The sequence below is a fragment of the Asterias amurensis genome, chromosome 21 (genome assembly GCF_032118995.1).
Source record: "Asterias amurensis chromosome 21, ASM3211899v1".
NCBI classification, from domain to species: domain Eukaryota; kingdom Metazoa; phylum Echinodermata; class Asteroidea; order Forcipulatida; family Asteriidae; genus Asterias; species Asterias amurensis.
Genome location: NC_092668.1, coordinates 2,702,381 through 2,729,052, shown reverse-complemented (window position 1 = coordinate 2,729,052; position 26,672 = coordinate 2,702,381). Strand labels below are relative to the sequence as shown.

Below are 26,672 nucleotides of genomic sequence, written 5' to 3'. Positions count from 1 at the left end.
ATTAGCATATTTCATGGGAAGGGTCCATTGTTATACCTCGTTAACAAACTGTGAAGTTTGATTGGTCGAGAACCAATCATGTGACGCGCAACAAATCTGCATGTTACATGGCTCGCCGGGCCGGGTAACATGAAAAGTGATGTACACCGGTGTACATCACCTTGATCGTTCCCAGGGTTGGTCGATTTCCAGCGCTGTGTACGAAACAACCGCGGGTTCGAGGGAATTGTTTCTTGTTCGTCTGCTTATTAAATCCATTGGACCCTTTCGGTACAGAAAAAAAAAAAAAAGTTCACAGATTTACAAATAGTTTACAGGATTTACAGAAGGTAATGGTGAAAGACTTCTCTTGAAATATTAGTCCATGAAATGCTTTACTTTTTGAGAAAACGGTAAAACAATATAAATTCTCGTTAACAAGAATTACGGATTTGTTATAAACACATGTCATGACACGGCGAAACGCGCGAAAACAGGAGTGGGTTTTCCCGTTATTTTCTCCCGACTCCGATGTCCGATTGAGCCTAAATTTCCACAGGATTGTTATTTTATATATAAGTTGTGATACACGAAGTGTGGGACTTGGACAATACTGTTTACCGAAAGTGTATAATGGCTTTAAACAATGACAAATGGCAAATGGCAAAATTAATCAATGACAAATGGCAAACGGCACCCTCAGCTTCGCCTCGAGTGCCATTTTCCCCCTCGGGTGTACAAAACGCCATGGACCCTGTCACAGCGTGCAACAATTGTATAATGTTACCCTGTTTATTTTATGCGGCTTAGTTAGTTTGGATCAAGATGATGATCTAGAGACTTAATGTATGTCCTTTTTATTTTAATTTAAGTCGAAGAAGACATGGAAGACTGACTTTTTTTATTTTAAAGGGGTTTTTGACTGTTGGCAGTGTTTACTGTGCCACATTATTTTGCTGGTTAACTATAATAGAAAAAAAATACAATTTACTTGATAATGATAATTGATAGGACTCCGACTATTTTAGGCCCTACTTGTTTTTTTTTTTTTATACTAGGATGTGATTCGAACGAATAAGTGGTGGCGCCCTACAAAAAAAATCCGAAAAAAAGATCTGTTTCCTAGTTCATGTGAGCTGCATTATTCAAAGAATTAATGCCAATCAATTTTTTTATGAGCAAATATGGTCAGAATTATCTTGGGAAAAGTTCCTCTGGCCACCAGGTTTTCTGGTGATACACACACACTCGTTGAATTATTGATACAAAAAAAAGGTTTTTACACTCAGTAGTTGTTGTCCATTTTAATAATAATAACCTGTTTTATATAGCGCTTTTCACACCCGGAGGGCGTCCCAAAGCGCTTCACATTATTACCCCTGGTCACTGGGCCTTAATTCACTCCTCAGCTCAGCTCCCCGGTAGGGAGTATGCAGCTTGTGCAACATTAATATGCGCTACTCGGCTAAATCAATCACAAGAACCATCTCTGCCCTCACAGGTACCCATTTACCAATGGGTGGAGAGAAGCAATTATAGTTAAGTGTCTTGCTCAGGGACACAAGTGTCACGACCGGGATTTGAACCCACACTCTGCTGAACAGAAGCATCAGAGCTTGAGTTCGATGCTCTTATCCGCTCGGAAACTTAACTCCCATTGAAATATGTGTACTGTTTATGCCTTGAATTTCTACATTTAAAGGATTGGGGTACTTTTTGTAACACAAAACACAATGTCCACAGATTTTACATTTAACTTACACAGTTTGAAGATAATGATAATAGAAAGCTTCCCTTCAAATAATGCTTGCTGAGGTGCTGTAGTTTTTGAGAAGTTTGTAAAACAATGTCATGAAAATCATTTTTACTTGCTAAATAATAATTTTTAGTCTCACTGAGCCGAAAATTATTTTGTGATTTTTTTGTCTTCTTCATTATTTCTCAAAAACTACAGCAAAGTCTCAGTAAGTAATATTTTAAGGGAAGCTTTCTACTTATAATAGTATGTTATTAAAATTAATAAGCTTTCTACTGTCATTATCTTTAAACCGTGTCAGTTTAATCTAAATCTGTGGTAAATTGATGTGTTTTGTGTCCTACATAAAGTACCAAGACCCTTTAATACATTGGAAATGGAAGGAATTAACAGAATTTGATTGTCGACAGGAAGTTTAAAAGGTCAACATTTTACTCCTGCCTGTAACTCTGATTCTCTGTAAGATTGGACATTCAATCCAAAAGGTAGGCCAGCCAGATGATAAAAGCTACAATGGCATACATTTTTCAATACCATCGGGATAAAAAAAACACCTTGCACCCAATTAGCACATCTTAACTGGCATTTATAAGGCCACAAAAAAAAAATCAATAAGAATAAAGAAATCATCACAATCACTATAAAACAGAGGGTTTGTGTGTTTTTGATGTTTTCAATAGTTTTGTCAAACAAAATAATAAATGACATTTTCTGTAAACTTTTGCAAACAACTAAGCACAGTGTAGCCCAAGTAAATATTTGAAGAATTGTTCTTGCTTTGCCAACATGAATAAAAACCTTCTTTAAACATCTTTTCAAACCTGTACATTTTGAAAAAAATATCAGCTGAAAAATCTGGGCAGTAAAAGTATAAGAGATATCCAGACATGGGAATTTTTTTTTTTTTAAATGGGGTCAGGGGGTTTTTAACGGTCGGGCGGAGATGATCAACAATTTGTTTTTATGTGGCCTAATTATTCATACAATACATGTAGGTCACTGGACACTAACTGGTAATTACTCGAAATAATCGTTAGCATAAAAAACTTACTTTGTAACGAGCAATTGAAAGCTGTTGATGGTATAAAACATTGTGAGAACTGGGTCCTCTGAAGAAAGGTAATTTCGAGAAAGGTAATTTCTGAGAAAGGTAATTTTGAGAAAGGTAATTTCTCACCCAAATCTAAGACTTCAGGCCTGAACTGAAGCCTGGTTGTGCATCTGAAAGCACACATTATTCTCTTACAACTTTGATATGACCAATTGAGTCAAAATTTTCAAAGTTTGTTTGTTATGATGCATTGTTGGGATACATCAAGTGAGAAGACTGGTCTTTGACAACTACCAATGGTGTCCAGTGTCTTTAAGCAGCTAGGTATATGAAATTTGGTCATACAAACCATACGGGGAGACCGGTCACTTTTTTGGGTGGTGAGGGGGGGGGGGGGGGAGGGTCCTATTTACCTATACACACTGCACACAGCACATAAAAGCCAAGATGACAGTGTACACCTTTCATTCCCACCAATTCAGACCGTTACAGGGGTGCCCTTAATTTCATAAATTACATAATTTTTCTCTCCAAGCGCTATACATATTTTTTAAGCTGTTGAAAGAATTTGCTCATCCCGAGGCTATGATTGGGATTAGTATTCAAGGAGTAAAAGTAGGCCATTTCATTGCAAAGTGTGGGCTCTTCTTTTAACTGGGTCAAAAAAATACAATTTGCAAACTTCAAACTGCAAGTGCAATGGTCTTACATGTGGGTTACAAATAATGTTGGCAGTTCCACCCAGTGTAATTTGGTTTTCAAAATGATCTTGATTTGTTGAGACTTTTGTTTTAAAAACAACAAACCTTTTTTCAAATACTATACATAAAAAAACTACAACAACCACAACAAAAAATGGAAATAAAACAAAAACATAAATCTAGTACTTCAATTGCCTCAATTGCCCTGTGTCAAATTAACAATTTATATGTACCTCGTAGAGGTGCCCTTTTCCATGAAGAAAACGCCTTGGTGCCCTAACCCTTTGAAGGCAGTGGACACTATTGGTAATTGTCAAAGACTAGCTTTCAAACTTGGTGTATCTCAACATATGCATAAAATAACAAACCTGTGAAAATTTGAGCTCAATCGGTCATCGAACTTGCAAGATAATAATGTCACACAAAGTTATGTGCGTTTAGATGGTTTATTTCGAGACCTCAAGTTCTAAATCTGAGGTCTCTAAATCAAATTCGTGAAAAACTACTTCTTTCTCGAAAACTATGGCACTTCAGAGGGAGCCGTTTCTCACAATGTTTTATACCATCAACCTCTCCCCATTACTCGTCACCATGCAAGTCATTATTTTGAGTAGTTACCGATAGTGTCCACTGCCTTTAAAAAACGTAGCATCAAGCTTGTGGTTCCTTTAGGTTTTAAATGTATCTTCTGAACAACCAGGAAATAATTTTTTATTTTTTATTAATGGTCTGAGTATACCGATCTTTTATTTTATTAAAATATTTTATTTTATTAAAGCTACATAATATGTATTTAAACAATTTTTTATCAAACTCTGGTTTTTTAACAGCCAATCTGAAACTAAGCTCGTTGACTATCTTCTGTCGCCACGGTAATGCCTACATATGTATTAGAAGCTTAACTATGCACGTTTCATTATGCATGAACAATCTGCCAATAATTGCACTATGTTTAATATTCACCTATCTGCGTTTTGCGTTGTCGTGTAGCTAAGTTATTAACTGATAAAAATCATAGTAATCACTGGCAATACACCAACGATAAAAAAAAAGCCATGATAAAACAGAGTTGTCAAAAAGTACACAAGAAGTCTGATAAACCAAATAGCAACAGAGGGAGAGGCAAAAACAACATAGGGCGGGTAGAGATTATTTTCTTGAGCGTTGCAGAGGTAGCGAGATCTCCTCCAACCTCACGAGAGAGTTCCAAAGGTCATTGGTTTAGCGCTAGACAACGCAAATATCCTTTGGAGTGAAGGCTTTTGCGTAGAAAAAAATTGCCTCTTTGAGTTCTCGATGCGTTGGGTCTCTCTCGCTGAAGGAGGACGTTATGCGTCTAGATTGAAAAGAAAGCTGATCACACAGTCGGTAAATTACTCTCTTTTTTTCTGTCTAGCTTATAACATTTTTTTTATGGAATAGCTTTGCTCTTAAGGGGTAGGTGTAACATTGCAACTCTTGCGGAGTGTTTTTGTAAAAAAAAAAAAAGTAGTGATTTTAAAGTGTTTAGTGCAGATGATGGAAATAAACAGTGGCTGTTTTTTTTTCTGCATTGACGTGCATTGTTAATAATTATGATTGACGATGTGTACATTTGCGTAGCTACAACATGTTCCTAGTTGTGATACTATTAATTTTACTTCAAGGTAACTATAGGCTATGCATAGTGATTTTTTTTTATTAATGTCACATTGTATGTGTTGTAAAGTGCTATTCACACAACGTAAAGTTTAACAGTGGTCCCTTGCTTAACTTAAAGGAACACGTTGCCTTGGATCGGACGAGTTGGTCAAAACAAAAGCGTTTGTAACTGTTTTTTATATAATGCATATGGTTGGAAAGATGTTTTAAAAGTAGAATACAATGATCCACACAAGTTTGCCTCGAAATTGCGTGGTTTTCCTTCTACTGTGCGAACTAACACGGTCGGCCATTTATGGGAGTCAAAATTTTGACCCCCATAAATGGCCGACGTGTTAGTCGACGAGGTAAAAGGAAAACCACGCAATTTCGAGGCATGTTTGTGTGGATCATTGTATTCTACTTTTACAACATCTTTCTACTCATATGCATTTTATAAGAAACGGTTACAAACGCTTTCCAAAGACCAACTCGACCGATCCAAGGCAATGTGTTCCTTTAAGCATGGTTGTAAAATGTAGCACTGGACGGTATACAAATTGATGTCCTTTCACACGATGTGTATTTTGTCAAATTTTACAAACGTGTTTAAATTTAGCAAAATAAAGCTTTTGTCACTAATATATGTGTTTTGATGAGTGGAATGTGAATCAACAGTTAAACTAAGGTTTTAAAAAGTCAGTTCTTATGTTATTTACAAATTTAAGAGTAGACCCCGACCCGAGAGGGCGCTGTTCGTGACGTCAATCCAGACAGACTTTGCCTGTAATGCGTAGAGTCAACACAATTGCAAAGTACATGTACGGACCAAGTCGTGAGTTTGTACGTTTCAACAACAAAAAATTTTTGTTTTTTTCCGGCAATGCCGACCAGGTGTATTGCTGCTGAATGCAGAAAAACACTTTTTGAAATGTACCAACTCACGACTTGGACGTACGTGTACTTTGCATGTGTGGTTACTATACGCATTGCAGGCAAAGTCTGCCTCGATTGACGTCACAAAAGGCGTAGGCGGAGTCAGCCCCCAAACAACTTTATATATTTTTTAAACAATATAAATCGTGACAAACAATTACTAAAAAAATTGTTTTATTGTTTGTAAGCATATACTCTTATGTTTGAAAGAAAAAAAAAAATATTTCCAGGTGACTTTAAGTAAACAGATATCTGTACACACAGACACATAACGTGAGTGTTTTGTCCTTGTTGGTGTTGTCGTACTAATTATAAAATACCATACAACAATACGAGAATGGTGGCCTTAGCGGAACCCACGACGACGTCAGAGACGAACTAGAACTAATTATGCTGCATTGTGTACATTGTGTTCTAATTAAAGTGATGGCAGGGTAGCTCTGTGAGGGTGCTTTCTAAAAACAGGGCCCACTTTCACAGCGCTGCTAAGCAGCCAACTTTGTGCTTACTGTGCAATTTTCCATTTCATAGCGCTGCTAACCGTAAGCATTCCAAAAAGGCATTCTAACCTTCCAAATGAAGGAATGAAAGAAGAAACACCCTGATCACACAAAGTTGTGTGCGTTCAGATGCTTGATTACGAGACCTCGAGTTCTAAACCTGAGGTCTCGAAATCAAATTCGTGGAAAATTACTTCTTTCTCGAAAAACTACATTATTTCAGAGGGAGCTGTTTCTCACAATGTTCAATACTGTCAACCTCTCCCCATTACTCGTTACCAGGAAAGGTTTTACACAATGCCTATAATTATTTTTAGTAATAACCTATACACTGCCTTTAACACGTACGTATTTAAATAGGATTTGAGGCATTGCATGGTGAGGTATCAATAATATGTTTGGTTTGCGTTAACACCATGTGTAGAGTAGATGTATACACACACTAACTGGCAAGTGCATTGGTGTTACCGCGGCCGCAAACCAATTTGTTGACATGTCTGTATTATGAAACAGGAATATTACTCACATAAAATCAAATTTTAAAAAGTCATGTTACGCGTGATTTTGTGTAAATTTTCGTTCATTTTGTAAAAATGCAAATTTTTGGTTGTGTTTTTTGTGTGCTTTGACTTCAAGTGGATTTAGGATTTTCAAAGTGTTTGTCACCAAAATACAAAAAAATAAATTAAAAACTCCCGCCCTTTTTTTCTTCATACAGTGTTGTATATAATCTTTTGGAAACATCACCGCCTGTCACATTCGTGCGTCAGTTGGCCTCCTCCTGGACTTTAGGAGATTTGTCTCTTGTCTAATTTAAAAACTCCCGCCCTTTTTTTTCTTCATACAGTATTGTATATAATCTTTTGGAAACATCACCGCCTGTCACATTCGTGCGTCAGTTGGCCTCCTCCTGGACTTTAGGAGATTTGTCTCTTGTCTTAATTTAAAAACTCCCGCCCATTTTTTCTTCAAATTGTATATTAATCTTTTGGAAACATCACCGCCTGTCACATTCGTGCGTCAGTTGGCCTCCTACATGTATATTCACATCATGGACTTTAGGAGATTTGTCTCTTGTCTTGGTATTGTGCAGTGGCTGTGTCACTTAGCGTGAGATTTTAAGCCTATTACCGGTACCGCCGCCGATACTCTTAAATTTTAACACCAAGAGAGTGACATTGTTCCGATCTGGATAATTTCCATCAAAGAAGAATGCTTGAGTGTCGGGAAGAGGGAAAGGCTAGCCCTGAAAGGGTACTGATACCTTTTGTAGATCAAGCTTTTGGCCATCACATGAATCCCTACTCACTGTGAACACATGTCATATAATTTACCTGTAGAAGTTTCAGCTTCATTAGTGATCAAGTTTTTGAGGGGAAAAAAAGGAAAATTATAGAGCATGGGTGTTTTCAAGAGAGTTGTGAAAATCTGTTGTACCATGGAGGAAGTTCTTTCTCCATGGTTGTATTTTTGTCTCACTAAGATAAAAAAAAATTGTGAAATTGTTTTACAAATTTCTCAAAATATAATATAAAAAAAACACCCTTGTTGCACTAAACTTGTGTGCTTTACAAAAATAGTTATAGGAATTTTAATTGAAATTTAGTTGCCCAATGATTTGCGTGACTGTGATGAACATCTGTGAATATCCCACTGCATATCTCAATGCTGTTTTTTTTTACAAGCCTGAAGAATGAATGTCTTTTGTGGAATTCTGTAGGGTTTAATGTGGGAGATACTTCTGCAACAAAGTTCAATATTTATTTAAAAAAAATCATTATTTTGGAATTGTGGGAGTTTATTTCTAGCCTCTTCTTACTGTATGCAAGTTCCCTTGACACAGCCTTTCTTTTAATATTATTTCTCTGACCTGACAAAATATTATCTAATTGTGTGTGTTGGTTGCCATGGTTATCTGGGAATATTTGAAGCTGTTCCCTATGATAACAATGTCCCTGGAGGCTTGATGCTATGCCTGGCGATTCCGTAACAATGCAATATTCTTTCGAATTGTTGATAGTATTTCATGACGTTTAAGGAAAACCATGCAATTTCGAGGCATGTTTCTGTGGAACATTAAATTCTACTAAAAAACATCTTTCTAACCATGCATTTCATGTCACCTTCAGTTAGTTATCCATCCCCCCACACAAAATGCTTAAATGCTTTTACTTGCACAGAATGCGTTATCTTTTTATGCCTTGAGTTTATGTCTGCACCTGCTAGTTTGCACCTCAACCAATGTGCGAGTATACTCCAGAGGAGGTTTCTGCACAGTATAGGAAGATGATGATGATGATTTCATTACAAATGGTTTCAAACGCTTTTCATGGACCGCTTTTTCTGTACTGTAGGCCTGTATTGTTATTGCCAACTTGAACTCTTCTGAGTTTATGATTTGTATACATGTGTTTATACATGACTGAACACGTTTGGTTATTGTCAAAGACCAGTCTTCTCACTTGGTGTATCGCATCATGTGCATAAAATAACAAACCTGTGAAAATTTGAGCTCAATAGGTCATCGAAGTTGCGAGAAAATGATGAAAGAAAAAAAACCTTGTTGGACGAATTTGTGTGCCTTCAAATAGGAATAATTTATTATTTTAGTGAGAAATAACCTCTTTCTCAAAAACTACATTACTTCAGAGGGAGTCGTTTCCCACAATGTTTTATACTATCAACAGTTCTGCAATGCTCATTACCAAGTCAGTTTTTAAGTTAATATTTGTTTTGAGTAATTACCAAACGTGTACCTTCCCTTTAAGGACAGGCCCAATACTAAAGAAAAACCTCTAAATTCCTAAAATTGTCAGAAAAAACATACAATATGTACATAATACATGTAACACAATACATACATGATGTACTGCACTACAAAATAAACGGGAAGCATAATGGCAACTTAATCATACAGCCCTGTCAAAGTTTTCTCATCCATACGCATCGTCAGTGATTGTGCTTTGCAGCAGTAACACCGTACCCTTGGAATCTGAGGAAAGCTATCTCACGGTTGCCATGGTAATGGCCAAGAGGACTCGGCAACAAATAAATTTGTCATTCGGTGTAAATTTGCTGAAAACGTCAACCTTGTGAGCTGACTTCTTCGTGTCGGTTCTAATCTTGTGTGGGTGAAGGTTGGTACACTGTTTAGTGTATGAGCCGTGTACGTGTTTGTTGTGTCAGGCCTGGATTTGTATACACTGAGGCGGTGTAGGACATGGCCCCAGTTGCCCCTCTGGTTTTGGCATTGGTGCCCCTTCAAAAGTTACCCATGCGTGAATGTAATTAGCATAATGGGAAGGGTCAATTACAGATCCCGAAAAATATTTTGCCTGTAAACGTCAAGATGTTTGATTTAAAACTCGCTTTATTTCATGTTAAAAAATTCAGAATTTAAAAAGAAAAGCTGTTCCTGCGGAGCTTAACTAATACTTTAAAGTGCACTTGAAAGTAAATAATTTATTTCGCAGGGAGATATGACCCTTGGTAAATGTACAAATGTACTCCAAATTTATTATTTAGAAGGATTTTGTCCAAATAGAGAGATATGTGTGATTTCGTGAGGTGGTTTTGTAAGTTGTTAATGTAAATTGTTAATTGCATTTTAAAAGCAGCCCCCTCCCTCCCCATCCCCTTTTTAATAATTTCAAGAGTGCGTTCCACCGTTGCTTAATGTATATTTGTTTGACTGTACTAAGACGTTGTACCTCAAGGCCCGTCTTAATTTCATCGCATAAATCAGTGAATGTACGTACATCATTTTCCCTCCATTTATGGAGTCATGTCTTTTAAATGAGAGTTTGCAAGATAAACATGTTGGTGATTTGGCCATTAGTTTGAAGTGACTCTTCAAGCCAGTGAGCAGGCAAATATTCGATGCATATGAGCTGATCGGCCTACAACTCTCCAAGACTAATTTCTAAACCATCATCTGAACAACTTTTCCTCACTCAGGCCTGATACTTCACAGAGGCAACAAAGGCGATTGCCTACATGCCCCCTTTTCACTGCCACGGTGCCCTTGAAGATCTCCAGTAGAAACTTGCAAATTTCTCGTAGGGTGCCCTTTACTAAGGGAAAAGTGCATTGGTGCTCATTTGCTTTCAAGACCGAAGCATGCCTGCTCTCTCACGTGTCCGCCAATATTGAGCAAGATGTGTGCGTAAAAGTTTGCCTGAGGTATGTATTTAATCAAGACGAATTGTGTTAATTTATCTAAATATTTTTTTTTATGACTATTATATTTATCAGGTTGGTTTGAGCTGGACTTGTTTCGGCTTTTGGTTATTTTTTGACTCGCAAAGTGAAACCGGCCATTTTTCACTATAGGTCAGTGCGTGGTACAAACACCTAGAATGGGGACCGGTGCGAGCAGCGCGTCCTCCCGTTCGCCCTCTCCGGAGCTGCTTGGCAACAACCACCGCAAGAACTCCTTTGGGATGGAAGGCAACAAGGACAAGTGGAAAGGGCACAACGTTATCTGTAACGACATCGCCCCGATCATCATCACCAAGGATTGCTTCGAGGAGTTTCAGTGCACGTTACTCGCCGAGAAACAGAAAGTGGTCTTGGGTTGCATAAAGGAAGGCTTCCCTGAACACATGCTTGTACAGGTCAGTTCATTCTGCAACACAACCTTTTAATTTATATTTTTTCCCTCATCGATGTGCATCGATAATAATAATAATAATCACAATAATAATAACATGCACTTACAGAGCGCTTAAAGCCATTGGACCCTTTTCGTTAAACAGTTTTGTCCAATGCCCACACTTCGTGTATCACAACTTCTATATCAAATAACAAACCTGTGAAAATTTAGGCTCAATCGGTCATCGGAGTCAGGAGAAAATAACGGGAAAACCCACACTTGTATCCGCGCGTTTCGCCGTGTCATGACATGTATTTAAAATAAATCTGTATTTCTCGCTATCGAGAATTGATATTGTTTTACTGTTTTCTCAAAAAGTAAAGCATTTCGTGGAATAATATTTCAAGAGAAGTCTTTCACCACTACCTTCTGTAAACCCTGTAAGTTATTTGTAAATCTGTGAACTTTTTTTTTTTTTTTCTGTACCGAAAGGGTCCAATGGCTTTAATATAGGGTTTCTAAGCGCTGAAACAAAAAAACTAAAAATTAAGCACTTAACTCAATACTGAGAATTATCTTTGTTTTATATTTATTCAGAGTCTAATAGAAACTACTACCAGTGAATACAATTCAATCTTCCACCGTCTTTTCAAACTGCCGATAAATGGAAAATGCAATTTTCCATCTCCACTAGTTTGATTTGAAGCGAGTAATTGCCTTTTAGAAACTGCCTTTTGTGCAGAGTCCCATACTTGAACTGAAAGAAAAATGACCTGTCAGAGACCTATTCCTGTTAAAGTTACTCGCCGAGAAACAGAAAGTGATCTTGGGTTGCAAAAAGGGAGGCTTTCCTGAAGACATGATTGTACAGGTCAGTTCATTCTGCAACACACCTTCTCATAACACTACTTAAATGAACAACCATTCCTATATTGCCTGTGATCTTTTTTTCAGAGAATTGAAAAAAAGTACTGAATATACAGTGCTATTACAAATCGATGTATTATATGGATTAAACCAAAATGAATATAAACTTTATCCTGAATGCAAATTTAACATTAATTCTTATAATACATATATCATGAACTCTTTTTGGTTGGATGTAGTTTGCAACAGCTAATTCCATTTTCTCAATCCAACTGGTTAGGTTTGACACATATTTGTCTTCCTATTTTGGGCCCACGTATAACCTTGGTACGCATCAGACTAACTGTATTACAACACCCACCAAGTATACGCAAAGCTAGTACACGCAAAGCTACTGTACGATCGTGACACGTGATTCTGCAGTTGACACATTTGAATGTAGCTCAATTTAAAATTAATTGCTCAAGATGGTCTGCCTGGTCATGTGTTCCAAATTAATTAAATCAGCCCTTAAAGCGTAAGGGTCAGAAATTAGAGAAATTTCTGTTCAACTGCATATAATTTATATACTACAGAAATACATGTAACTGTACGCAATTTTGTTTTAAATTTATGTATTGTACAGGAAAAATACCACATGTGGAAAAATAGAAAGAAGAAAAAAATGAACCTCAAGTGCTTTACATAATACTTGTACAAGATTGTGTTGAATTTCACCACAAAGCTAATAGACCCTTCCCATGAAATATGTAAATTGCACATAGCGCGTGCGCACTAACGTTTTGGTTGGCAAAATGAGGGAACATCGTGCTGTTTTGTACATGACTAATGGCTGCGTGACGCAGACGCGATTGCGCGTCTGCTCAGTGCACAACTCTATGGCGTTTGCCGACCAACAGGGTCTGTACGCATGCGTGAATGTAATTAGCATATTTCATGGGAAGGGTCCATTACAAAAAACTGCAGTAATATTACTTAGTGGGGAAGTTCACAAAGTATACATTGAATGTACACCCGAAAGTATACATTGAAATTTCACCACAAGACATCTATTATTATGTGATATATCTTTACTGTGTGGTGAAATAGAACCTGAATAATACAATGTACATGTACTCTACAGGCATGCAACTCTTCCGCGTTTCCGCGGATTCCGCGGGTTTTTGGGTTTTTTTTTTACATTTTTTTTAAAGCCTAATATATGCCTGGCAACAACAGTGTACAACTACAATCATGTAAAATAAGCCTAGTACATGCTAACAATGCACCTACAATGCACCTAAGAGCATAATAAACCTCAACATTTTCTAGGGTACCATTGTGGGTATCATGTCCCATGGCGATTCGGCTGCCTTGCTCCGCACTTGCGTTGTGCCTTTGAAAATTTTCCTCTCTTTTTTTCAACGGGCAGTTGCATGCCTGACTCTAGTTGTAAGGTACAATGTATGACGTGCATTACACTATGTAGCTTGTAAAATGTGATTTTCATTCATTCATCCACTCATTCATTTTTTTATTATTATTTTTTTAATTAACCCGTAGCACAACAAAAGCTAAATTATGTGGTAAATTACAGTAGGCCTACAGGATGTACTTAGATAGATGAATTAAAAATTGCATCAAAAAATAAATAAATAAATTACCAACACTGAAATTAAGTCTGTGTTTTTACCTGATGTCGCACATAGATGTATGCCAATCAATAAGCAGGTATTGAGTAAACAGGACTTGAAGGTTTGCATTGTGGTAAGACAAAAACATAAGAAATTTGCGGCGACATATGTTCCGTCATGTATAGGGTTACAATGTACATAGATCTCTTGTGATTGATCAGTGGTTCTGAGAGGAACTAATAGACTCAACATTTGGACAGTACCATAGAGTTATATATAAGAACTAGAGGGCGCACTGGCCTATAAACGCGACCCGGCATGCGCGCAGGCGGCCATTTTCTAAGTTGCCAAGACAGGCATCGCACAGCATGTGTTTTTGCAGCCATTTTGTAAGTTGATAAAACAGCATCGCATAGCGTTCAATAAACACAAATTCCAATGGTACTTCATATTCAACTCGCGTACAGAATGGTGCGCGCGTGTCTCCTTGCGGTCCCTTCGCGTTTGTGCAAGAAGCATCACCAGTGCGCCCTCTAGTTCTTATATATAACTCTATGGACAGTTCAATTTTTTACACTAGAGCCCATTTTTATCAAATTTTTTACACTAGAGCTGCCTAATTTCTTGGCTCTGCTTTACACATGTACACCGAAAGACTGCTTATAATGATAACCCTTCTCCGCTTACGGTGCGAGCGCCAAATTTCTGCGGTAGTTTGTAAACGAAGAATGCTTAGTAAGGTGGAGTTCGCACCCTCACAAACCAAAATTCCCTGCCTTCTTGTAAAATACGTTTGACGTAAGTGGGGAATTACCTGATTCTGGTCCAGTTAATATTTTGAGCAATAAGCCAAAAGGTCTATCTACATGTAGTCTTGTGGATTTCCACCAAAATTCATGCCCCGAGTGGTCCTAAATGTGAGGGAGGGAAACTTGCTTTACAAGTACATGTGGGTTGCACCGTTGTTAGTAACCCGCAGGGCAAGTCAAGAAGTCGTGTTTACTAGCCCACATCAGTCTTTTACTAGACATTGTATGCCGGGCTAGTGTTACCCGTGAGCCCTAATCTAAATGGTCGTTTCTCGGAGCTGCAGGCCCTATTGGAAACTTGGCCTTCACTGGAAAAAAAAAAACAAAGTCAACCAACATAAAGTTGTTTACATAATAAGTTTATTGTGAACAATCCGCAGTAATTTTCACAAAATTCTCCCAGGAAGTAGGCAGAGGATGCTGTTTTTAGCTGTCGTCGTCTCAGATAATATAGAGAGCCAAAATACAAGGCATGCTCTGTAGATATCTAAAACAGATTTTTAAAAAGAAAAGAAACGCCGTACGAACAAAGCACAGCAATTTAAAATTAAAATTAACATCCTGGCAGTAACACAAATCCCTTTCCCTTAATTGAATCTAGCACGGCTTGCCCTTGATGTTAACAATCGCCGGGAGACGGACGACAAATAGCGCTATTGAGCTGAAACGTGCATACAGCGATGAATGCAGGCTCTATTCCATTGCGATTGTGAAATCATTTGTTTCTGATAGTAGGAATATCTGATGTACAACACGTAATTCATTTATTCATATTGTAGCTCTTGCTAATTTTTTATCTAGTTAAAAGAGGCTGTGTACAACATTTGATTGAGACTTGAAAAACATTTTCATCTGATTGGGGTTTTTTCCTTCTGAATTTTGTTCTGAAATGGGCATAATTACAGTGGGTTTCTATAAAATGCCTTTTTACATGTTTGTTATTTTCACATTTTTTTTTGTGTATTACTATAGGGGCCTATAAGTTATAACTACAGGATCATTATTATTATTATTATTATTATTATTATTATTATTATTATTATTATTATTATTATTGTTATTTTTTTTTTACTTTCTTTCTTTATTAATTATATCAGTTACATTTTTTATTTATATTTATTTATTTGTTTATATATTTGTTTTCCAAGAGGAAATAAGAGATTTTGCAGTGCAACTCGCTCCCGCGAAAAGAAAACAATAATCATGAAAATGATACCCACAAAAAAAATTAAATAAAGCAAATAAATAATTAAATAAATGAAATAAAAATACGAAAATTTGTAACGGATGTATGTATCATTTTAACAGCTACGAACCTGTAAAAATCATGAAGAAATAATTTGAAAATTCCCCCCTCCCCCATACAGCTCTGTGTAACATCCATGTACACTCATTGGACATTCCTTACGCGTTTTTGTGCTTTTAAGAAAATTACTATTCTTCAACACAGGTGAAAACTTTTTTTGGAGGTGTGTGAAGTCCACAAAGTGTGTCAAAATTTTTCCTTATGTGGACCTCTTTTGTTCTCAGATCCACACTGTATCTACATGGAATTCTTATGCCCCCCCCCCCTAACCAACACCAACAAAAAACACAATAACAACTTCAAAACTGCAAAAATTTATCAAAACTTTCTACGTTTCATTATATTTAGGAGAAGTATTTCATGGTGGCCGATCAGTTTGAGGGCATCGACAAGCTTCAGACGTCAGAAAAATATGGAGCCCCCAACTTTCGGAAAGCCGGCGGTGGATTTGCAGTGTACGGCATGGGGCAACCGACAGGTGTCGGACTTGAGAGAACTATGGACATCATTGCACGAGAAGGTTGCTCGGTACGTCATTCAATATCTGTTGTGTTTTGATTTTTTCCTCCTCGGTAGACTGGTCCCCTGTTTTTTCTGCAAGGATCATGAAAGGCACTGGTCTTTTCAGGCCCAGTGATTTCATTGGGTACAATGATTTCAGTGAATAAAACTCAAGAACTCAATTATTATTAACTACTACGTGTATTATAACAATGGAGGCCCTCATTTATGTTAAAAGCAGCAGACAGCAATGACTTTGATTTTATTTCTTAATTGCATTACTTTTGTTTGCGCCCATCAGGAACTGATTGTAATTTGCATCCGGGAAGAGCCTGTGGTTTTCCTTAAGAAGAATGATGACTTTGTGTCTTACACGCCGAGATTGAAGGAGTCGCTGTGTGAGAACATTAATACTAGTATGATGACGACGGAAGACATTACAAATGTGGAGGTCTCATTACGGAAAGAGGTAAGATTATAGTTTAAAGCCATTGGACACTTTCGGTTCAGATAAAAATAAAAAAGTTCACAGATTTACAAATAACTTACAGGGTTTACAGAAGGCAATGGTGAAAGACTTCTCTTGAAATATTATTCCATGAAATGCTTTACTTTTTGAGAAAACAGCAAAACAATATAAATTCTCGTTAACAAGAATTACGGATTTATTTGAAACACATTTCATAACACGGCAAAACGCGCGGAAACAAGGGTGAGTTTTTCCATTGTTTTTTCCCGACTCCGATGACTGATTGAGGCTAAATTTCCAAGGTTTGTTATTTGATATAGAAGTTGTGGTACACAAAGTGTGGGCCTCGGACAGCAATGCTTACCGAAAGGGTCCAATGGCTTTAAAGGCAGTGGACACTTTTGGAAATAACTCAAAATAATTATTAGCATAAAACCTCACTTGGTAACAAGTAATGAGGAGAGGTTGATAGTATAAAACATTGTGAGAAGTGGCATAGTTTTCAAGAAAGAAGTAATTTTCCACAAATTTGATTTTGAGACCTCAAGTTTAGAATTTGAGGTCTCAAAATTAAGCATCTGATTGCACACAACTTCGTGTGACAAGTTTTTTTTTTATTTCATTCATATCTCGCAACTTCGACGACCAATTGAGCTCAAATTTTCACAGGTTTGTTATTTCATGAATATGTTGAGATACACCAAGTAAGAAGACTGGTCTTTGACATTTATCAATAGTGTCTGGTGTCTTTAAACAAAGTCCCACTGACCAACACAAAATTTGAAGAAAAATCTTTAAAATTTTCTCGATCATATTAAAACACACCAAAGAAAACACAATTTAATGACTTGTTTTTGTGTAGCCTCTTTCCCACAAGCATCTCAAAGCCCTTGTCATTATTTATTCCCAAAGAGTTTTTGCACACACTTCTGTATTATAAGATTTTGAACTATGTATGAGACAAATTCTTTAACACCTTGTTAGTGTTTTAAACAAGGTTCTATTTACACGCATAAACATAGGGCTGGATAGCTCAGTTGGTAGAGCGCTGGTCTGTTAATCCGGAGGTCATCGATTCAAGTCTCAGTCAATTTTGCTTTGTTCAAACACGAATTCTTTCAAATCTGCCGAGTCAGTTTCCCCTCATGTTTTTTATTACTTTATATTTTTTTTATTTTGCCGAAGCACTCTGCACTGGCAGAGCTTCCCTTTGCTGGCAACATCTCCTTCTTCAAATTAATACAAATAATCTTCAAGACGTTCTCGTAGGAAACGTTTTATTTATAAGTCTATACAACTTTAATTCTAATCAAAATAATGGAGATTAAGAGATCTCAGAACCATTAAGTAGAGCCACTCAGAGCAGATTACCGGCACGACAAAGGGGAAGAGAAATTCAGCATTAATTGAACAGCAGTAATAATTTAGTACTACATCTAGAAGGAACAAAATGAACTGTAAAACAGAATATGTGGTACTAATAGAGATAAAATGAAATTCTTGATTAGTTCCTCCCCCACGAACTGCCACAGACTATGAGTGTCTTTTTTCTGATATAAAATAAAATGAATAATAATAAGCCTTATAAGGCGCACTTTACTGAAAAGGAGAAACATTCAAAGGCGCCGGTCAAGTTTTGTCAAGATGTTGGAAAGCAAGCACGAATAAGTGTGTATTGAGTTTCTGCTGGAAGAGAGTGAAAAGGATCTTTTTCAGGGTTATACCTATGCACAAGCTTAAACTCCTTAAAACATTGACCGTTTTGTTTTCAGCTCATAATATTTATGAATGAACTTAGAATGAAAATGTTCCTGCACATATTTGTCCTTATTGAGTCCCTTATTGGTGGCCCTTATTGGCACATATTCAATACATGTATGTGTACTGTAGGTCAACAAGGCAAATCACACTTGACAACACAAAATACATAGTAAACTGTATCGATTTTGTTGGGCTCATGGTCAACTTTGGCGTTGAGGCTGTGAGTAAAAAAAAAGCGAGACAGGCTGCCTGATGTTCACTTGGCGAGGGAAGTAGACCTTTATCATGCTGTCTCCATCTTGGTCATGTTCCTCGTATTGAATAACAACAACAAATTCTAATAATCATTTTGCAAAAAGGAACCAGACTATTTTGGTTTTTCCAGCCTTGGTTTGGTTACATTGACATCAATGGGAAAAAATTCAAGATGGCTGCACCACGATAAAGGTCTTCCTGATGGTTTAGTCCAGCACCAAATTCAGTGGTGTGATTTATCAGGGGTTTTTTTCCTTCTGATTTTAAGATCTCCTTTGTGCATTAATACTTTCTTGGGGGGGGGGGGGGGTATAATTATTATTATTATTATTATTATTATTATTATTATTATTATTTTTAAAATAATTGCTTAATAGGACACCCCATGCCCGTAGTCGTAGTGTATGCATCGTTTGCAAACGTGCATCATTCAGAGTTTAATAGACATTTACCAATTCAATCTTCCACCGTCTTTTCAAACTGCCGATAAATGGAAAATGCAATTTTCCATCTCCAATAGTTTTATTTGAAGATAATAATTGCCTTTTAGAAACTGCCTTTTGTGCAGAGTCCCGTACTTAAACTGAAAGAAAAATTACCTGTCAGAGACCTTTCCGGTTCGCATCTTGAACAGCGACCCTCGAGAAATCCCTCTTTAGAAAGGAGAGTCTCAAATATCGGAACAGTAGGGGCTTTCTAATTGGAATGGGATAAATATTCTAGCGCGTGCTCTAACCCGTTCTGCTGGATCGACGGAATGTTCCAAAGGAGCTTTCAAACTACTAATGCACGTAATTACTCTCGTGTAGGGATAATCCCGTACTTCAGCGCGTTGGTACGGTCATCTGGAACGTTCTGATGTTTTTTACGCCAAGAATGTGACCGACTTTTGAGAAGCTCCCATAATAATAATAATAATAATAGTGTTTTTTTTACATAAATAGCGCTCAAATCCATCACTCAATGATGCTAATGGTTCTCCAACATTATTACCCCTGGTCAATGGGCCGTTTATTTAATTCCTTAAACCATCTCAGCTCCCTTGGGAATATACAGCCTGCGCTGCCAAGTATGTAACACACTATTAAGCTAAACCAATCACAAGAACCATCTCTGCCCTCACAAGTACCCATTTACCCCTGGGTGAAGAGAAGCAATTATAGTTAAGTGTCTTGCTCAAGGAGACAGGTGTCACGACCGGGATTCGAACCCACACCCTGATGACTCGGTCGCCTATAATGATTCAACTTGAGTGTGATGCTCTAAGCCCCTCCGCAGCGACAGGCCATCACCATCATTGTAGCCACGGTGGGCGGTGCTGTGCTGGGCGGTGCTGGGTGGGTCTGCCCAGAACTAAATAACTTTGCCCAGCATTCTGAGCAAAATATACTGTGCTGCCCAGCAAAGGTTTCCCCAAGATTGCAATTCAGCAATGATGTTCCCCAATTCTAAATGTGAATAGTTTTTTGATCTGCTCATCCTTGGGTGGATGAGGGCAGATTTTGCTCATTTTAAACTATATTTGTTTTCATAAAGCGCTTTTTCTTTCTTTCTTTACTATTTGTTTTTTTAATACAAAATTTAAGATCAAGTACAATGTATGTTTATTAGAGACAGTCATGTAGCTTTTAGACAATGCATGTATTTGCAGGGGATTATCAACTTTTATTTGGGTCACAGTTTACCACTACACTCGTAAACTGTTATCATTAAACACTGTAATGCAATGTGCATATACTTACCTGCGTGTGCAACCAGTCAATTTATGCGCGCAATTATGCACGCACATCCCTACAGCAAAGCAAAAAGGCAGTTGCATCAATTTGCATCAAATTGTACCGAATTCCGAGTGTGTGGTTTAAAACGCCTGATGTCATGGTAACCAACCAAGCTGTCTCCGTTATAAATCAATTTTGTAAAATTCTGCAGTGGTGGGAAAAATACAAAATTGGCCAGCATGCCTGGAAGCGTAAATAGACTGCCGATGTATGGGGGCTGGTGGCAGTGTGTACGCATGAGCAAGCAATTTTCTTGATGGCTTGTTTTGAGGTTTTTCGCGGACGACATGATGGACAGCGAAATGTGTCAGGGAAAAAAAATGACTTATTTATTGCAGCTTAGTGTTTTAGTTTTCATTAAAGTTGTTTCACCCTGAAATTTGTCTTCATCCTTGCAGTGAAATATGGTTGACTATAAATAGTTACTCTTTCAAACTCATTTTCAAATTATCTTTTAAGGTTTAAACCCTTCAGAGACCATTCATTTGTGTACAACCATCGCCATTTTATGACCAGACATTGTTAACCTAATGTACTTTTTGATTTGGTTATTTTCAGCAAAAATGTTGTGAAAATTATTCAGAAACAGAATTGTATTGTTCTATTGCTTAAGAGTTGTTTTGAAACAACGGCCCAGATGTCAATTCAGTGCATCAAATTTTGTTTTGACCTCTTGCTGTTGCATAAGTAGGTCAATTAAGTAGGTCAAATCTGGTAGGTTAATTTTTAATTTGATAAATGGGTCAAACCTTGCCGAAACGCCCGTAGCATTTCGGTGTAAGCCGCTTGCAGCCGCTATGATCGCTACAGGGTTAAGGGTAGGGTAATAAATTGGTTTTGTCAGCGAATGCGAATGCTTTTACAGGGCTGTCACAGGGCTGTTTTCTCACAAGTCAACTGACGCGAATTATTCGTTGCGAGTTTGTGACGTCAAAATTTGTATCGCATTCACATTTGCAGGAAGTATGAACCGAGCTTATTGCTGAGTTGATTTAAATGTAACAATATAAAGACAGATACAATGAAGGTCACATGCGAAAGTTATCGCTAAATACAGGGTCTATTTACTGAGGAAAAAAAACAAAAACAAAAACTGTCAAGTAATTTTCACATGAATGTGGAATCCACACACATCCTGAAGAACAGGCATTGATATTTTTTAAAGAAGTCATTATAACAACTGGATGAAATATCACAAGCAGGGAATTTTAAATTTGATATTTCATTTATTTTGTTGCTGTTCTTGTTCCATAAAGTAAAAAAAAAAAAAAAAAAAAAAAAAGGCTGACAATACACCATTCAAATTTAAAATAAACGGGAAAACAGAAATTAATAATGAACGGGTTAAAGCATGCATCAATACACACACACACACAAAAGCACAGTTTAAAGCAAACAGAAATTAACAATAAACAGGCAAAAGCATACATCTACACATTGCCAACTCGCATGTAAAACAAGTTTTAAAACATTCTTTAGCTCAATGCTGCAGGCTTTGCTTGGTCGTGGTTTTCCTCTTGATTTTTGATTTCATTCCCATCGTTGTATTTTTTCTTCTTGTCATAACTACGACAGTACCTGACATGCGCCACAAAACTCAGCCACAATACTCTCAAAAGAAAGAGAAACCAGAAACTAATTTAAAATTATAATTATAGTACATTAATTTACTACATGTATACCAGACAGGCGTGTCAATGCGCAAATTCATTTATAGCGACAGCTACATGTTTGAATTATGAAACTCATTAATATAACACCTTGTTTGTTTGTTTGTTTGTTTTATTTCCATTTGTACAACAAAAAAATACAACAATGATGATTTCAAGTATATAAATACTGTTATAAATTTAAATTAAGTACAAATGGGGGTTGCAGCCAGAGGAGGTAAGACCCTCCTGTAGTGGAGCACCCGAACTGCTATAAAAAATAAAAAATGAAATGCTGCACTGGTTTCACAAATGACAAGTGTATTATGAAAGTAAATTATAGTAACCCTAAAATAAAATAAAGCACATCTTTGAAGAACAATAGTGTAAAGCAAAATAAAGATATTAGGCCTAAAAGATATGAACTTGTACACATATTTAAATATAAATATATATTTTTCTTTCAATGTCCTGCTCTAATGACATGTGTGACAATTCAAATTAGTACATAGAAAATCTTTATACTTAATTAAATAAAAGTCTTTCAGTTGTTTAATCAAGCGCTTTTTCGGAACATTAATAAAACATTCCCTAAGTTCATTAGGAAAAGAATTATAAATTTTTGGAAGGGTAAAGCGATAATTGGATGAAGCAACGCCAACTCTACAAATACAAAAGGCGTGAAGTAGACTGTCATGTCTTGTGGAGAAAGCATGAAAATCTCGATTCAGTGAAAAGAAAATGGGATTACTTAGATTTTTCTGGAAGTGAATTATTCCGATAATCAAAATAATGAGTAGCTATTTGCACATTATAAATATCTTCCAATTTGAGAATATTGTGTTTATAACAGAGAGGTGTAATGTAAGGGTTGACAAGGTTATGCTGTGCAGTCTGCTAGAAACACCGGGGCGAAAACCCCGTCTTTTGGCAATAAGTATACTGGGGTAAGTTTACGTTCATTACGCAACAAAATTGAACCTATAGATGGTTTCACGTTCCATCCGGAGGATAATACAATCAGATTGCTCGGCAGTAATTAACTATTTATGGGCAAAAATATTCTCCAGCTGAGGAATACTTGCGTTTGATTTCAACAGTCACAGTACAACACTACAAAGTTTTAATTGCATGCTGTATGTGTAACAACTTGCGCATATTATAAGACACATTTACTGCTGTAAAAATCAAGAATAAAACCGTTGATACATTAATCAAACAGTCCGGGGGGGACACATCAACTTTATTTGTTTACTCTTATTTAAATAATCGATAAACAATATAATTTAAACAAACTATATATAACACTTTTATTTTATTATTTTTGAATTTATTCACTTTCAATTTGTTTTATTTGTTTAACTTTTTTTTTACTTAGATTTTTTTTATTTTATGCATATGTTGGGATATTCCAAGTGAGAATGCTGGTCTTTGACAATACCAAATGTGACCCACTCTGTGAAAATGAGTCAGATGTCGCCCAATAAATTATTAAGTTATGGATAGTTTAATGTGTAAAAAAAAAATAAAAATTTGTGATCATACTTATGTCTTGTTTGTATCCTTTTGCACGAAATGGTAGTTGAAAACATCACTTTACTTGTAATTCGTTTATCAGAAAAAAAATGATGTATTGGCTAATTTCAAACGGGAGTAACTCAGCAACGCGACACATTGTTCATAGATAGGAACAACCTCCAGGGAGGTTTGTGTACTATAGGCATAACAATCAGAAACAAAAAACAAAGGAACACTGGAGGTTTGTGTACTGTAGGCATAACAATTAGAAACAAAAAACAAAGGAACACTGGCTGGAAAAACCAATAGTGAGACAAAAACTCCCCTTCAGAGTGGAAACTCCCTTTTAAAGTGGCGGACCATAAAAGACCAAACAACCAATATAAATTGTGCGAGTATTCTCTGAAGGGGTTTCTGTACAGTATGATGAAATTTCTTTTATCTTAAAGGCACTATTGGTAATTATTCAAAATAATAATTAGCATAAAACCTTACTTGGTAACGAGTAATGGGGAGAGGTTGATAGTATAAAACATTGTGTGAAACAGCTCCCTCTTAAGTAACACAGTTTGAGGTGGTAGTCTTTTGAGGAAGAGGTAATGCCTCAAATCATTGATACATGTAGGTAATTTCTCACTCAAATAATTATAAAAGACTTCGGCTAAAGCATTTTATTATGCATCTGAAAGCACACACATACATGTATTGTGCAACAATGGTGTTTTTCGTTCATTATTCTTGTGCAACTTCAAAGACCAATTGAGTCCCTATTTCACAGGATTGTTATTTTATGCATATATATGTTGGGATACACCAAGTGAGAATACTAGTCGTTGACAAAAAACGTATCCAGTGCCCTTAAGTATCCAGTCTTTCCTCATGAAGGATGCTGGCCACTTGGGTATAATCAACACTGAGAATGCAGAACACGCTATGAATTGTTAATGAGTAGCTCCAAAGATCCATGAAAATTGCAGCTGGAGCAATCTTTGAAATGTGATTTTTTTTTTTTTTTTTCATTTTTAGTTTAGTCTGGGTTTTTTTTAAACGGATTTTAAACAAAATTTTTAAAATGTACAAATATGTCAATTTTAACCTGTTTGTGGCCTTTGAAAAAAAATCTTTGTGTCCATAAAACTGGTGTGTTGTATAATGCAGATTATTTTCATTTTGTTAAACATTAATCAACATTTACACATAAAGAATAACAAATTGTAGGATTTTTTTTTTTTACAGATTACGAATTTAAACATTCTTGGTAACAGTGCAATCCTGAGATAAAACCTATTTATAAAACATGACAAATTGTTTGTAAATGAAACCTCTGGTAAAATCATTCATCATCATTTAAAGAGTCTTGGTAAGGGTGACAATCTTAAAGGAACACGTTGCCTTGGATCGGACGAGTTGGTCAAAACAAAAGCGTTTGTAACCGTTTTTTATAAAATGCATATGGTTGGAAAGATGTTTTAAAAGTAGAATACAGTGATCCACACAAGTTTGCCTCGAAATTGCGTGGTTTTCCTTCTACTGTGCGAACTAACATGGTCGGCCATTTATGGGAGTCAAAATTTTGACGTGGCCGACGTGTTAGTCAACGAGGTAAAAGGAAAACCACGCAATTTCGAGGCATGTTTGTGTGGATGATTGTATTCTACTTTTACAACATCTTTCTACCCATATGCATTTTATAAAAAACGGTTACAAACGCTTTTCAAAGACCAACTCGACCGATCCAAGGCAACGTGTTCCTTTAAGATAAAACAGAACAACAAAACATGACATTATATATAAAACATCCGTGAAAAAAAACTGCCAGAAACATGTAGAACGCTAGGAGGTCAAGGCCTTTGTTGCCCTTTGTTTTGGCCTGGGTGCGCCCACAAAAAGTTTCCCTTAGACTCTAAGATTTTACGATGGGGGGTGCCCTTTGCAAAATACAAATGGCCTTGCTTTCAACATACTCAAAGCTGAAAAACCAGGCCTGCATAGACTTTTAAAGGCAGTGAGCAATGTTGAGCTAAAGCCATATCCCTGTAAAGTGATTGAGCAATTTTTTGAATTTTGAAACTCTTACCAACAAGCAATGAAGTTTGTTTGGTCGGTCTAAAAATGACCAAGTTTGCAGGCTCTTTAATTGCCAGAAATTTTCACAGGTTAGTTACATTTGTTATCGAAAGCAATCAAACATTTCTAAAAAAACAAAACCATACTGTACAATCTGGAGCATTGTTCTCTTGATTTTTTGTGTGAAATCATAGAAAAAATTAAATTTATCTTTGTTCAATAATTATGGAAACAACCTTGGCAGTTTTTGCACGCCTGATACTTCACGGAGGCAACGAAGGTGATTGCCTCCGTGTCCCCTGGTCATTGCCTTGGTGCCCTTGAAATGCTCCAGTACAAATTTGCAATTTCTTCATAGGGTGCTTTTTACCGAGAAGAAAATGCCTTGGTGCCCTTGCCCTTTCAAAAACGAAGCATACAGCCCTGCAGTGCATTTATATCTGGGGCTGGATGAAATGAAGACTTAGTATAATACGCTCTTAAATTAATTATAATGAACCATTATCAATGAACATGCGTTCAGCCTTTTACACAATGCACACTGCCATCATGCATCCAACATATAAAACATAAGGCAAATTTTTTTCCCCTTTAATTGAGAGTGTTTTTTAACGACAAACCAGTTTTTTTTTTTTTACAGCGCTTGCTAATGAATTTGAATGGTCGTTGTATGAATCAGTCTTAAATTAATTAATTTGTACCTGTAACTATAAATCATAATTGGTATATTTCTTTGCAAGTAGTAATTAAATTAAGGTTCTGTACTGTTAGGAGAATTTGTCTTTCTTAAAATAATTGAAAATATAACCTTTCTATTGCAATATCACAGCTCGAGTTTTTGCCAACCGAGATTGGGAAAACTATGGAAAGCCATAATTGCATAGAAAATTGTATGTAGTTTTTTCTTGGTCATTCTCCGAGTGCTTTGCATCCTACGGAAGA

The 26,672-nt window shown here is 36.6% G+C and overlaps 1 protein-coding gene across 3 annotated transcripts in view; it reads left to right on the top strand.

The window, feature by feature from the left end:
- The window catches only part of LOC139952918 (paladin-like), a 48,219-nt gene that overhangs the window by 1,092 nt on the left and 20,455 nt on the right, over positions 1-26,672 (top strand). The window contains exons 1-4 of one of the 3 annotated variants that reach the window (XM_071952233.1): positions 10,656-10,725; positions 10,876-11,159; positions 16,081-16,260; positions 16,535-16,702. In XM_071952233.1, the coding sequence (XP_071808334.1) occupies positions 10,902-11,159; positions 16,081-16,260; positions 16,535-16,702 (606 nt within the window). In that variant the 5' untranslated portion in view covers positions 10,656-10,725; positions 10,876-10,901. Of the gene's footprint in view, positions 1-10,655; positions 10,726-10,797; positions 11,160-16,080; positions 16,261-16,534; positions 16,703-26,672 lie in introns of those variants that run through there. The other 2 variants (XM_071952232.1, XM_071952231.1) reach the window with 2 other exon arrangements.